The sequence below is a fragment of the Myiozetetes cayanensis genome, unplaced genomic scaffold, assembly GCF_022539395.1.
Source record: "Myiozetetes cayanensis isolate MyiCay16 unplaced genomic scaffold, myiCay2020 scf9, whole genome shotgun sequence".
NCBI classification, from domain to species: Eukaryota; Metazoa; Chordata; class Aves; order Passeriformes; family Tyrannidae; genus Myiozetetes; species Myiozetetes cayanensis.
The window spans coordinates 10,640,437-10,654,689 of NW_026088185.1; the positions used below are offsets into that span (position 1 = coordinate 10,640,437).

General features: G+C 39.4%; 1 protein-coding gene across 2 annotated transcripts; it reads right to left on the bottom strand.

Moving 5' to 3' along the window:
* Window positions 1-2,238: 2,238 nt before the first annotated feature.
* Window positions 2,239-14,230, bottom strand: TYW5 (tRNA-yW synthesizing protein 5). Of its 2 annotated transcripts, none has more exons than XM_050340115.1 (8): window positions 14,065-14,230; window positions 13,129-13,283; window positions 10,097-10,166; window positions 9,188-9,232; window positions 8,263-8,400; window positions 7,249-7,336; window positions 6,677-6,793; window positions 2,239-5,458 (listed from the first exon to the last, which is right to left on the bottom strand). In XM_050340115.1, the coding sequence occupies exons 1-8, from the start codon at window positions 14,203-14,205 to the stop codon at window positions 5,202-5,204; spliced, it is 1,011 nt and encodes a 336-aa protein (XP_050196072.1). In that variant the 5' UTR covers window positions 14,206-14,230; the 3' UTR covers window positions 2,239-5,201. The 2 variants fall into 2 exon arrangements, with proteins under 2 accessions (XP_050196072.1, XP_050196073.1); XM_050340116.1 differs by lacking the exon at window positions 14,065-14,230 and adding an exon at window positions 13,639-14,039.
* Window positions 14,231-14,253: the final 23 nt, after the last annotated feature.

Sequence of the window (14,253 nt, forward strand, 5' to 3'; positions counted from 1 at the left end):
TTCCAAAGCTAACACTTACTTCATCCCAGCACGTAAACAGTGTTTGTTGTCTTCAACAGACTGGAAGTTGATGCACTGAGGTTAAAATCTACCCATTCATTTAACTTGAATGCTTATTTTAAATTACATGTGTGTTACATCAGTTAACATAAGAATTTAAAAAACAGTAAAAATTCTGGGGGTGTGTGCTCTGTTGTGAGCCACAGTTTAGGTACATCACAGCCTGGCAGAATCCATAAACGATGTGTCCTTGTGCAATACAAAAGCAAAGACTACAACCCATAAGAGACAGCCTCTTTAAATCACCTTCAAACTTACTTCTTCACAATCTTTTAATCTTATATTGAAATCTCCTTTCATTTTTGTGAGGCTGGTAGATTAAAAAAAAAAAAATTACTTCTGATAGTCATAACCTCATGAAAATGTAGACACATTTGAATATTGCAGATGGAGATTCTAAGACCAAAGCTGGCTTTCTGTTGGTGTTATTGATCTCTTAACTCTGTTCAGATGCAGGGTAACTGTTTTTAACTTGAATAAAGTAACATGAAGTCATTAAACCAGTAATGCAAGATCATATAACACCTATGTGGCAGACAGGCTCTGCTTCTTCCAGTGCCAGACATACTGTTCCTGACTAAATTCATCCTATTGGTATTAACAGCATAATTCTCTCCTCCTGCTCACAAAAAACACTTGCATGGGATTAGCTGTTCCACATCACAGTGGAAATCATGGAGGACTGATCCAGGCGGTCATTTTGCATTTAGTGTAATGTGGGTTATAAAGTAGTGATGGCTTTGTTGTCGCTTCCTGACATTAGGGCTTCATTACATGTTTCCAAGTGACCCAAAGAAGCCTCAAATTCTACTTGAGCAAATGACCAGAAAAGCATTTGGTAGAAAAAAAAAGGAAAAAAATAAATTATCTGATTTTAATTCACGTGCATAAACATTTTATATACTTGGAAAGGAACAGAGTGCTATTACTGCAAGGTTCGAAATAAATTTTCTTTCTTTTAGTAAGCTCTCAAGAGAGCACTTTCAGTCATGACTGTTAGTTTCCTTTGTTAAACCTGGCACTTCAGAGCTGAGTTGTTTCCAAAGAAAGCACAGCTGCAAGACACAGAAAGCAGTCGAGAGACATAACGGTGCTGAGGGGCAGAATAAAGCTCTTTACATCTCCCACATCAGAGTTCACCCTCTGAGCAATACTCCTAAGCCTGGGTGTCAGACAAAGCTGTTGCATCCCTTACAGACTGTGTGCTTAGCTCTTTCCCATTCCCTGTCATAAGAAATACATTGATTTTTTTGTGATGGAAGTTTAAAGCAATTGATGTACTGCTTGACAGCTGAAGTATAAATGCTGTCACAGCAAAAATTGTCCATTGCTATGATCTGTGTTATCATTGCAAGCAGTAGCTTCAGAGCATTTTTGTATGAACGTGGCATCGCACGTGGAGCTGTGTGTTTTCCATGGTTGAGCAGTTCTTTTAATGTTTTCAATCTGCTCTTAAAAGTGTTGACTAGGAACAGATCTGAACAATTGGAAAGAAAGTAATCTGCTCTTGATTTCAGGAATTGCCATATACAGAACTCAGAATCTATCCCCACTACTACAGTCTGGCCCAAAGTAAAATAGGAAATCTTAACATGTGACTTTACTGCACACTTAGGTAACTGTACAAAAAATGTGACATTTCATCTGTCCTTCCAGTAACAGCAGAATCTTTGGTTATTGAGTGATACCAATCTACAGAGCATCCCTTGTAAAAGTTACTGTCTCAGAACATGTATCTTCAACACCTGTATCGTCTACATGAAAACATCAGGTTTGGCAAGATAAATTTTGGTCAGAGGAAAAAAAGAATCAAATTGTTCAGGAGTTTCCCTGAAGCTGGGAAGTAATGTATATTGGGATCACATCATATGTAATAAAACCTCTACTATGGTAAAATCATCCTTATCTTAGTCAAGGTAGTCCTGTTGTGGGACCAACAGCATGAATGAGGCAAATAGTTCTGTGTTTAAAAAGAATTGCAATTCAAACCCTTTCATGTGAGGCATTTGACTTGACACTTGTATTAAGAACCTAGACCCTGTGTAGCTCCTGGAAAGAAGTTAAGTTGGGTACATCAGATTGTCAGCACATACATGACAGGCAGATTTTTAATGATCTGTTTAATAGTTTGACCAAAAAAAATGTTTTGACGTAATTTTTTTTTCATTTGGTTCTTTCCACAACAAGCACATTAAGAAAAATGAAATCTGAAACATTTATCGTCCTTTATATTTCATATGGTCAAGAATAAATAATTCTCTCCAGGTCTTGACTTGTAATAAACTTCCATTTTAAAGGTCTCACTCACCAAATTTTTAGAGTAATTCAAAGTTTGTGGATATATAGGCCAAGTTTAAACTGCTGATTTCAGACACTGTCTTTATATAAGTGTCTTCACTTAATCTTTCAGTCCTGGGCAGTCTGCACCACCCAGCTCCTCTGCTGAGGACAGAAGACAGCTGAAGTGGCTGCTCTGAATGCTTAACAAGGTCAGCGTTTATTTTCTAATACCTGTTACCACAACTTCCATCTGTTTTATTGTGGCATGATCCCATTTTAGTTTAGGTCTCTAAAGGACTAACTTGCACAAAATGTCAGTGGCTCTAATTCTTTGTTATTTCAGTAGTGGATTTTCAAATATGGCTACTTCTATTCTCTCACTATGTTTGCTGGAAGTTATTCCTTTAATACTTTCACCATTCATTCATCACTTTATTGCCTGTTTCACACCATGTAGCACAGTGATTAGAAAGCACCAAATAATTTCATTTTTTTAACACAGTGGCTTGCAGATTTTTATCACTTGTCACATTATGCTCAAATTAAGAACATACATTTTTAAGCTGCTTGTTTTCTCCTTTTATAGCATTTCAGAACAACTGTTTTATAGAAATTACTAAATAAGAAATTTAAGAAGCTCTTTCAAAGTGAAATAAAGGCTTCATTTTAAACTTGGTAGCATGAAGGTGAATAGCTGCACTTGCTATAGCACTGGCTCACATTTAATTCAACATGACCCTCTCTTCTCAGCCAGATATAAACTTTCCAATCCAGACTTCATGCTAGCCTAAACAAGTGAACTGTTGCAGCTTTTCTGCAGGATTACTTCAGCACTAACTGCAGCTGAGGGATGCAAGAGTTTAATTTGTCCTAAGGTGTTTAGACTAGTAATTTAATAGCTTCCTTTACAAAATTAAAAGGGGATAGAAACATACTCAAAATAGCATTCTGAATACTTGTGGCTTGACAGATCTTATGAAACCAGTATTATTGAAAATCTTAATATCACCATTAGGAGGCTTTCTCCTGTCCCCAAGAGTCCCAAGCCCTCCTACCCTCTCTCTGAAGCACAGCAGGCACTTCCCACAAGTGAGGCAGCAGAAGGTCTCTCATACACAAGTTGCTGCTCCACAAAGCTTTCCTTATTTACTACTGAGTGTTGAGGGGGCCTGAGAACACCAGGCTATCATGTCCCTTTTGTGACTGGAGAATCAAGAAATGGCAGAATGCAGGATCAGCACAGGACTTCTCTGTACCAGTACACTGAGGCAGTTACAGTTAAAAGAGATGGCTGTGCAGGCACAATGCTGGAACACAGCTTTGTCTAGCCCTGCAGGCTCTCTGAGCCTCTCCATTTAGTCCTGACACACAAAGAATATGCTCTGTTCACCTCTGCAATTCAGATGGGGCCCTCGACATTACCAGTCTGACAAAGCCAAGAGGTTACCCCAGCCTAACAGTCTGTCTCAGCAGTATGCACAAGCAATCCTTGTTCCTTTTTGAACAAAAATGTTGGGAGACCTATTTGTGATCCCAAATTTAAATTCTACCCTCAGAACGTACAATGATGCCCATCAGAATCGCTTGGCTGGTTCCATTCATGCTTATTCATTGAGGTGGCCGGGTGCCCATTCACATGGTACCAGACTATTTTCACTGTGTTGAATTGCCAAGAAGAACAGGTTTAGAAGAATAATCTGCACAGTGTTCAAGCTCCTGCTCTTCTGGAGAAAGCTTGTTTTTTCCACCACTTTATTAACACTACATATCTATTTAGTCTAAGAGCTCTTGACAAGTTACAGTTCTCAAAAAACATTGCTAGAAGTAACAGACTGACCTAAGTCACAGAAATGCTGCATTCCCCAGATAGCAAAAGTAATAATATTAGAGGATTTCAAAGAGACAATGACAAGCCTATCCTTCTTGTAAGCTCCCTACCTTCATTTCACAAGGCTTTTGTAAGCACTGGAATCATAAAAAGTAACCTACAATGCCTAAACAACAGGCTCCATCCCAAAAGGTGCAATGCAAATCCCCTCTCATATGGTAACAAAGAGCACCTCAAATACAGCTCCCAATAGATTCTCTGTCTACTTCAGAACTATGAACTTGACTGCAGATTCTAGGACTGGAGCTGAATGGATTTATGGGCACATTAGTTGCAAGTGTTTCTCAGCTGCAGAAACAGCAATGCTGCCTGACTGCACTGGGGCAGTGACAAACAAGGTTTTCTCCACAATACATTATGCAGGTAGGAAAAGGGTAAATCACTGACTTTGCAGTCAAGCTGTTGCACAGTTCTAAGCTTAACTGGCATGATTAGCTTTTGCACTTTTTTTCCCATACCCACTGTGAGTCTCGCTGCAAGGGGGAGAAGAAACTCCCCCACACTTATTCTTCGGTTATTACTCAAAAAGAAACCTTGACCATTACAGCCACCGACAATGGCTTTCCTGGACCTCCTCAGAAACCATTATGGCTTTCCTAAACTTTAATGAGGTCACACTCAAAAAGACATGCAGTTAGTTGTAAGCATACATGCTGTCAGCCCAGACAACAGAACTTCTGTTCAGAAAAATTTAAGTACAGCATTCCCAAACAGTACAGTTATAAATGCAGGCACTGCACCACATTTTATCTCACTGTAGAAAAGAGACCATTGTCAGATCAAGCAAACTCTGTACTCACTACACATGAAAAAAAAAACCAAGAAAAAAAAGTTACAAGATCAACTTTGTTATAGATGAATATTTACCAACAGTTTTTATTGGTCTCAGAAATGTACATACACACAGACTGTTTCCATATTGGCATACAATTTTCTACTTGCACAGAAGCTTGCTGAATAACAATGTGTTATTTTACCCATAATCATTCCTATAGGCTTTTTCTTGGATGCGTAACACCATTCTCCGAGCATAAAAATCCCTGTATTCCTCAGGTAGTTCTTCAAGTGTTTTCAAGGCCCTGTCCAAGATCTGTATAGCTCTAGAGGCTGCCATGGGATCTTTATTTCCGTAAGTGTCTGTCTTATCATAGGATTCAGCAGGAAGGTGCTTCCAGAAGACATTCAGTGCCACTCCAAATTCCTCAGAAATTACATTGTGGAACCACAAAGCTGCAGAAAGAAGAATGTCTAAAATAAAAACTACTATCCAAAACTTCCACATGACTCATAACAAGAACCATAATTGCCCAAACTAAATCTAGTTGGGGAAGAGCCTCAAGTACCATATTTTTTTGTTTATTTATAAATATTCATCCCTGAATATACTGCATTGTACCAAATTTAAGAAGTTCTTCAAGATGTTTACGTCAATCCATAACTTTACCTGAAATCAACAATTGCTGAAGTATAGAGCTACTCAAAGGTAAGCAAAGATAAGCATGTGTGGGATGAAGGTAAGACTTTGTCAGCAACCTGGAATGCATCTCACTGAAAAAGGATGCTTTTTGAGAAACGTGTGTAGTTATTATGGAGAAGTTATGAGCAGCCCCTCTTCCTAACCTGCTAACACAGCAACAGTGTGACATGCCATTATCAAGTGGAACCAAAAGTTTCTTTAGGAAGAGAAACAAATGGTAAGGTCAAAACTAAGTACAAGTCCAAGGCTAAGAAACTATTTTAAAATAACTTCCCAAAAACCTACTGCCTTTTTCTTTACTGACCTTTTTATGTTGCACAGATAATATAAAAGCGACAAAGTATCTGCCACAAGCTTATGAAGAGTTAAAATGAAATCAGAAACAAGTAAGAGTAGTTCAATAGGAATAATTCAAATGCCTTTCCCTGATTACCAGAATTTATCATCTCAGCCCAGGAAGCAGCTTTATGTTTTCTGCTTGTGCAGAAAAGTGATAAGGACTTGTGTTTCCATTCCCCAGAGAGGATTAGAAATTTCTAGAGGGTCCAGTATCTCTACCATCCGTAATTCTCACCAGATCACACACCTCACAGTGGCTGAAGTGCCAGAGCTACAGAAGAACAGAAATGATACTTTACTCAAATCTTGACAATGGAGAAACTCAGGTCACTGAAGTAATTTCAGATTTCACAAGGTGAGTTTATTGTATTAATCTACTAAGACACAAATTCAGAAGTACAGAGTTTAAACTTGAAGGACAGTAAGATTTGTAGGTAGGTATAATAATAGCTTTAATCAGAGTAATTGTACAGTGGGAAGTAGACAAGTTTTACCAACACTTTTCACAGAACACTTATAACACAGAAACATTTATAACATGCTTTAGTAACCTCTTACCATCTCTAGAAATGAAAAATTAGAAACGAGACTGTTTAGCAACATGCCACATTCAGGAACCATTTGTAACTTACCTGGAATAAATAACACATCTCCTGCTTCCAGAAAACATTGATAGCGCTTGGCTTTCACAAAAAGGGGATATTTTTCCATGTCTGGGTTATCCACATCTAGCACCTCTGATTTAGTACCTAGGAAAGTTTTCAGTGAATAAATATTCCTACTCTTCCAATAGTAACAAAGCATTATCACATTGCTAGAAATGGCCCTTCCTGAATCAAATTTAATACTGATTTATTGTTCTGTAAGTCTTCTAAAAAACAGAGAAACCTGATGGCAGTGTTGTCTACATTTGTCCTGTAACTGCAACCTTATTAACATTAAAAAACACTTCTCCTGACATTTAAAACACCATTTTGAGCCCAGACAGAACACTGTACTCCTCCAGTTAGCTGCTGAAAACAATCAGGCAAAGCTGCTGTTCTCAGCTTTGACTAATGCCAACAGGATTAGAGTTAAGGGAAAAATAATTACTTTTTTTATATCAAGTCCTATGTTAGTGATTATTTTCTACAGTGCAACACCTGTGAGCCAAAAGGCAACTGAGATCACCAAGCTCTGACCTAGATACCTATGACATGCATACCTGATAAATATAAATACGGTGCATCTCGAGGACTGTACAAAACAACTCGTTTTTTCCCCGTGACTTGGATTAAGAAGTTATCCATTACCTGGAATAAGCATCATAAGAGAGGTATAAGCCAAAAGTGAATATATAGGATTAAACTAATTAATTATTAGCTTAAAAGAGGGAATTATTAAAACCTTCCCATGTTAAGAATTGGCTACAAGAGCTTCCACATACAGTTCATTCAAAAAACTTAAGATTTATCCCCTTAGCTGCACATTCTCGACAAATAGTGTCTGGATACATGGTATTGCTTTCCAACTATCTTGTGTTTTTTTCTGAAATCAAGAATCAAGTTCTTCCATCTTAAAACACAAAGACATACCATACTTCAGACACATGAACCACCAAAATATAATACAAAATATATTTTGGATTCCTTTTCTCTTTCAGTGTTACCCTTACCTCATTTTTTGACTGACTTTCTGTTGATAAGGATCCTTTCTTCCTAATTATAAGGCAAAAACTATTTTTCTTATAAATAAATTTATTCAGAATTCACTGCACAATGTTATAAGAAAATCTTATTTGGAATCTATCGCATTGCAGCCACAAATCACTACAATCCTTGTACAACTGGCAATGTGTTGTACAATTGGATTTTATTCTAATATGGCCATTAGAATAAAAAATAAATGAATGTAATGTTGAAGACAAAAACGTTGAAAGTTACTGTGTTTCAGATTTTTAACTGAAACTCAAAAGCAGTAAAACCAAAAAAAGAACACAATAAATAAAACGTCATTTAATCTCACAAATATGGAATTAGACATAAACCCAGTTAAGATATTATGCCCATGCAATACATCTATTTAAATTTGCTGTACCACTGAATGTGATTCATTTCACTATTTCAAAATATGTGAAGTTTGTTATGATTCTCTGATCTTTGCCAGAGATTTGCATGTTATTATCTCAACTCTGTAATGCCATCTGCAATATTTTATGCTAAATCCATGTATTACCTACATCATAATGTGTCCATAACTGTAATCCAGCTGAGCTGATGCGGAAGACACTAGAGAAGAACTGTTCCTTCTCAAAATATTCTGGAATTTGAACATCTTTTGCCAAAACAGGAAACTGCTTCCTGATATCTGCAATATCCTGAAACAGAAAGGACATAACTCTTAGAGAATGGCACATGCACATTTAAATGAGGGAGCACTTCACTACCTTTTCCCATCATATGAACATGGGGCTGGAACTTCAGCGTTGGTGAACACCTGAACATAGTAATGCTCTTCAGCAGTGACTTGCTCAATGGCACGAACAAGAACAGCCAGAGAGCTGCTTTGAACTGCTAGAAATCACACTGAAGCAGCAAGAGATCAGCAGAAATCCTTTTATATTAGTTTACAACAAAAGCTAAAAAAAGGGAGGTTAGCCATGTATTCTTCAGTGATCAACTAAGTTCTCATATAACAGCAACTAGTTTAGACACTTAGATTTAAATATTCTGACCTAATCCAGTCAGGTTCACAAACTAAGTGACCCTAAGCAAGTTGTTTGTCTGTGTTACACACCCAGCAGATGACAATGGGCTTTAAAAAAATATTCCCAAACTGCAACTTTACAATATAGGAAGATCCGGGGAAGGTCTTTACACCTTCCAGCCTGCGCATTGGATTTTTTAGGTGAGACACAGTGTGCGCGGAACTGAGCCCACCCTTTAATCCTAAGGTTCATCTGCCGGGGCCAAGCGAGCTTGGACAGTGGCAGCGAGGTCCTTAGGACGTAGGTGGGTTGCCTTTAAGGGCTAACGAGCCCCACCTGCCCGGGAGTGGCCCTGACCGGGAATCGAACCCGGGTCTCTGCGGTGATAGCGCGGCGCCTTTACCACTAGACCACCAGGGGCTCTACAATATAGGAACTGTAATCTCAAACAACTCACCTTCCGAGCATCTTCACCCACTGATCGCAAATAGTACTTTTCATCCTGATGAGAACACAAAAAGAGAATTGTTTTGGTTTTCTTAGTAAGAAATGCAAACACTTAAACAAAGAGCCTGTATTTTCTCATTAATGCAGAGCTTCATCAAAATATGGTACAAATAAATGGCATCTACAAATTCGGCTGCTGTTATACTGCCTTTACTCTAGTGATCCCTGCTGTTCATCTCAAGAAATGGGAAAATACATTAACTGAGAGCAGAAGAATAAAAGGGGGAAGAGTTGTCAACTGCTTCAGCATTGCTGTTACTGAACAGCCTCAAAGCAAATGCAGATTATAATTTAAGTTCCTCAGAACACTGATGCAGGCAGCTATTTTAGCTGGTTTCAAAACTTACATCATTCTATGTAGCACAGAAGGTAAAAAGCATGTCTACATTCAAAACTGTTTGCTACCTGAAAAATCCCTAGCCTGAACACTGAGATGTAAAGATAGCCACACATTTGCTACTCACAAATCATGTCACAATAAATCTGGATTTGTATTTTGATAGCAGATGTAATCGAATTCTAAAATATCTTCATGACATTTTCTTGTGAAACACGCAAATGATACAGTTGTTATTTTAAAACAAGGTTTGATTTCTAAATTTTACACTGGAATTTTTACTCACGTATGCAACTTTTGTTAACAGAAACTGGCTGGCTGAATTTAACCACACCATGCACATACAAAACAACTTCTGAGAAAAACTGCTCACATTTTTTTCCCTTGCACCAAGCAGCAAAAAAGTTACATCTAAGATCAAGTGGTTTCCTGAAGTAAACTTTTAAATTACAATTCATCATTTTCCTTTCCATATACCAGCAAAATAACTGACAGAAGAAACTGTGACACCAAAGAAAATACCTGAGAAAGAAAGTACTCCTGGTGGTTGACTTCAGCTGCTCTTCGTACAAATACATCAAAAGGCAGAGTTCTGAAATATAAATATTTAAATTTATACCATGAATCAGTGTAACAGCTCATGGTCTAAATTCTTGGTTTATAATAAACTTCATATACCATTAAGACCATATAAAGTAAGACAAAAGATGGAATATGCTTCTTTTTACTTTTTTAACTTAACATGGTGACTAATCAGTGCTTGCAGCAGATATTTGGAGAGTTCTATTGAGACAGAAATCCCACACTGAGAAACTTCTCCACTTCAGTAAATTGTAAATATCCAAACAGAATCCTGTAACTGCTCAGGCTGGAAGGCACCTCTGGAGATCCTCCAGTCCAAACCCCTTGCCAAAACAGGATCAGCTATAGCAGCTTGCCCAGGACAGCATCCAGGGTGGTTTTGTGTATCTCAAAGGATGGACCTTCCATAAGCTCTCTAGGCAACTGCTTCATTTGTTCCATTGTTTGACCACCCTTGCAGTAAAAGATGGGGGAAGTGTGTTCAATAGGTTAACAGAATTTTCTGTATTTCAACTTGTGCCCATTGCCTCTTGTCCTGTCACCATGAACCAGGAGAAGAACAGAGCTCCATCTTTACTCCTTCCATCAACTATTCATACACTTTGGTAAGATCCCCTCTTGACCTTAGGAGTTCTGAATGGTTTGAGTCCCAGCACAAATTTCTTCCCAGTCAAATTAAGACTCAAACTGTGGCCAAAGCCTGGCAATACTTGCTTAGACTGTTTCTATAAGTGTGTAACTTTTAGGCTTGTTTACTGGACGTTTTCATAAATTTGCAGAAAAGTTCAGCATGAAGAAAACTACTGCAGGGAACATAAACATGTTTATATCTATACATTTTCTGCTATGAATTTGTGCATGAACACAGATAACTATCTTCATTTGTAGATCTATAAAATTTATTTCAGCTATCTGAAGTATGTGCTTCTCCAGCTAAGCAAAGTACAGCATTCTGTATATTTTCAAGTGTTCCTTTAACTTTTGCTGAACTCATCTTCAGAAGATTCAAAAGGAATCACTGGGCGTCAGAGCTGGTCCCTCTGAGGTCAATACAAGTGTTACATATTTATTGAGATAATGGGAGCTTTTCATACAGATTACAGATTTTGGTATCAGTTGACAGCTGAATGGCAAACCAAGCATAAGCAGTAATAGGACATGTATTCACTGTTATGAATATTATGAGTTCAGTGTTATGTTTACTCAGCTCAGCATCTCACATTAGGTGTCACTGGATAATAAATTAGTGATTATAAATATCACTTTTCAGAACAACCTCCAAGTACCCAGGGTTAAGCAGAAACTACCCTCAAGCAAAATTTTTCTTGGTCCTGTTATCCCTTCCACCAGAATGTGAACCTGCATCAGACAGAACTTAGACCAATTCTCTAAACACTTTAGGCTTGTTTGTAATAGGCAAATACAACCACTGGAGTCAACAGAAAACCAAACAAGAACCAATGCTCTGACTTCAGTTAGGCTGTTGTATCATGCCCATTTACATTTGCTACTGCAGAAAGTGAGAGCACAGCTCCACGACAGCTTAAACTGGTGCATGCTGGTGCTGCCACAGCTCTGTCCTTGCTGTCTACCCTTATCACCCCATCTCCTCCCCTACAGTAGCACTGGCACTCATCTGACCTCACAGTGAACCTGCTTGCAAAGCTAAAACAGCAGAAAAACATTCAGACTTCTGCAGCACATCACGACCTGGCTGAATGAGTTCCAGAACCAACACAAAGACAGGGGTAGGAGGATGCAACTTACAACAGGACTGCAGTACTACTCACATGCATCAGTTTAAACTCATGGAACTGCATGTTAAGTCCTCAGTGTTTCTATTGTTTTGGTACTACTTATTCTCCCTTCAGATTAGAATGAGGGGCTTGGGCTTGCTACTGAAAGGGTTAAAGCTTCCTGAATTTCAAGGGAAGTAGGTGGAAGTCCTGACTGTTCTGAAGCACCATCAGAGACTCCATATGGCTGTCTACAAACCTGCTAAAACTGGCACACCAGGTCAACTTGATGTGAACTCACAATAAGAGAGATTATTTAAAAAAACCCAACAAAACAAAATAGAGCAGGGAAAATAAAATATGGAGATAAGGCAAAGTCATTCAAGTACAACCTAACCTTAAAGATTCATTATGCAGTGAACAGAATGTACCATAATTGTTGTGTGCTTTTTCCCCTTGAACAGCAGGCTCCACTCAAAGACTTGTAGCTTGTTTACATTTACACTGTACACTTCCACCTGCTTAAAAGTTTAACAGACTGAACACATACTGTTCCCACCTGGGGAAAACAAACTACAGCTAAAATCAAGGCATTTGCCCTTGGAAAACAAGAGGAACCTTCAGAGGAGAGCAAGGTTTTTCATGACCTACATCAAGATTAAAGTGCTGGTGAAACACGCAGTATCCAGTAGTTCTAATACTCTGAGAACTGCACATCCTAACTTTGAAAGGAGCTTGGTTTTAATTAGCTACGCCCCTCCTAGAGTGGAATACCCTGCCTGCCACACACCAGCATTCAAAGAGGTTCAGACACATGGTGAGGCAGAAACTACCACTATTCAGTAACATTGAAAACAGACCATCTAAGTAGAACAAAACAGTATATCATCCAGTATCAAAGGTGTCTTGGTTTGCTTTTCTCATTAACGGCAGCAACTGCCAGGCTCCAATTTCTAAGAGAAGTGCTCTGTCAAAATACCTTTATAACACTTCTCCATGACATCTCTTTTAAGGTGCTGTTTGGCCCCTCATTTCACCCTCATAGTGTTAAATTCAGGGCATAAAGATATTTGTAGAATGAATAAAAGAGGGAGAAATCAAGGACAACACTTTGATACTTAATTTAATGTTTTCACTGTCTTCGTATTCTCACCCTCAGCTTCAAGTAGATGGACTGTATGTCTGCAAGTTACAAGCATATGCCTTTAAAATACAAGAGGCCTTGGAGTGAAGTACCTATACACAAAGTTCTTACTGAGGAAATCCATCTGTGGCACTGTGGAAACATGAATCTTTACTTCTTTAGATCCTTCAGCTTGGCTCAAGTAATCTACTGTCCATTTGGTTGTGCAAGGGCCCAGTTCCATTCCTGTGAGAACCACTGGCTTTCTCTAAGGAACAAAACAAAAAGAAATGTCAATGGTGAAACGATCGTAGCATCCAGTGGAAAAAGTTCAGAATTAATTTTTAAAGTTACATCCATGCAAACAAGTCAGTTGAATGCCAGGACCCACTACTCAAAGTCACAGCTTACCTGTTCACAAGCAATGTGAATCAGAACGATGCAGTAGGACTGTGTCTCTCTTAGCTAAACCCTCTTTCCTACTGGGGTAAGGACAATCTTAACCCGCACTTTGTGCTGGGTTCAATGAGGAATTTAACCAGACTAAGAAACAGATTTAATCATTCTAGCCAGAGCTTAGCAGAAAAGTTGCAAAAGACCACAGAGTTAAGGTGCAGACTGACTGTGTGTTGTGGTGGTGCTCTGTGTTCTCATGAGACAAGCTCCTGCCACCTCTGTACAGGTTCCTTGCTGCTGACAACCACGACCAGGTTTGATCCGGGGCACACAAAATTAGCAGAAAGACACTTTTGCTTTGAATTGGGACCTCGGGAGGGGAAAAAAAATGGAACAGAGATGACAAAGCAACAAAACCAGCGCTCACACTTTTTTAAACTACTGCCAAAGGAAATGGACCCACAGCGATCAAACGTCGGAGCTTGCCAGCTCCTTGCTCCTAAACTCCCCCTCAACTCGCTGGATCACGGCACCTCCCGGGAGCACAGAAACCCAAACCCTGCAGTTTGCCTGGATCAGCTGTGCCCGTAGGGAATCACCGGACACCTCCTGCCTTGCCCGGTGTCCCCGGGCAGCCCCAACCCGCTCCGTACCCGCGGGTAGATGTCCCGCAGGAACCGCTCCCGCGTCACCCCGTCCAGCCGCTCCAGCTCCACCGACGGCTGCTCCCGCCGCTCCATGGCCGGCTGCTCCCGCCGCTCCAGCTCCATCTCCTCCAGCTCCCGCCGCTCCATGGCCGGCTGCTCCCGCCGCTCCAGCTCCAGCTCCTCCAGCTCCCGCCG

Excerpts from the sequence above, each read along its gene's own strand:
- TYW5 (XM_050340115.1), bottom strand. The coding sequence starts at position 14,205 with ATGGAGCGGCGGGAGCTGGAGGAGATGGAGCTGGAGCGGCGGGAGCAG. Across the intron at positions 9,233-10,096 it reads AGGAGTACTTTCTTTCTCAG|GATGAAAAGTACTATTTGCG; the intron begins GTATTTTCTTTG and ends TGTTCTCATCAG. Across the intron at positions 8,401-9,187 it reads TGGGTGAAGATGCTCGGAAG|GATATTGCAGATATCAGGAA; the intron begins GTGAGTTGTTTG and ends TTTCTGTTTCAG.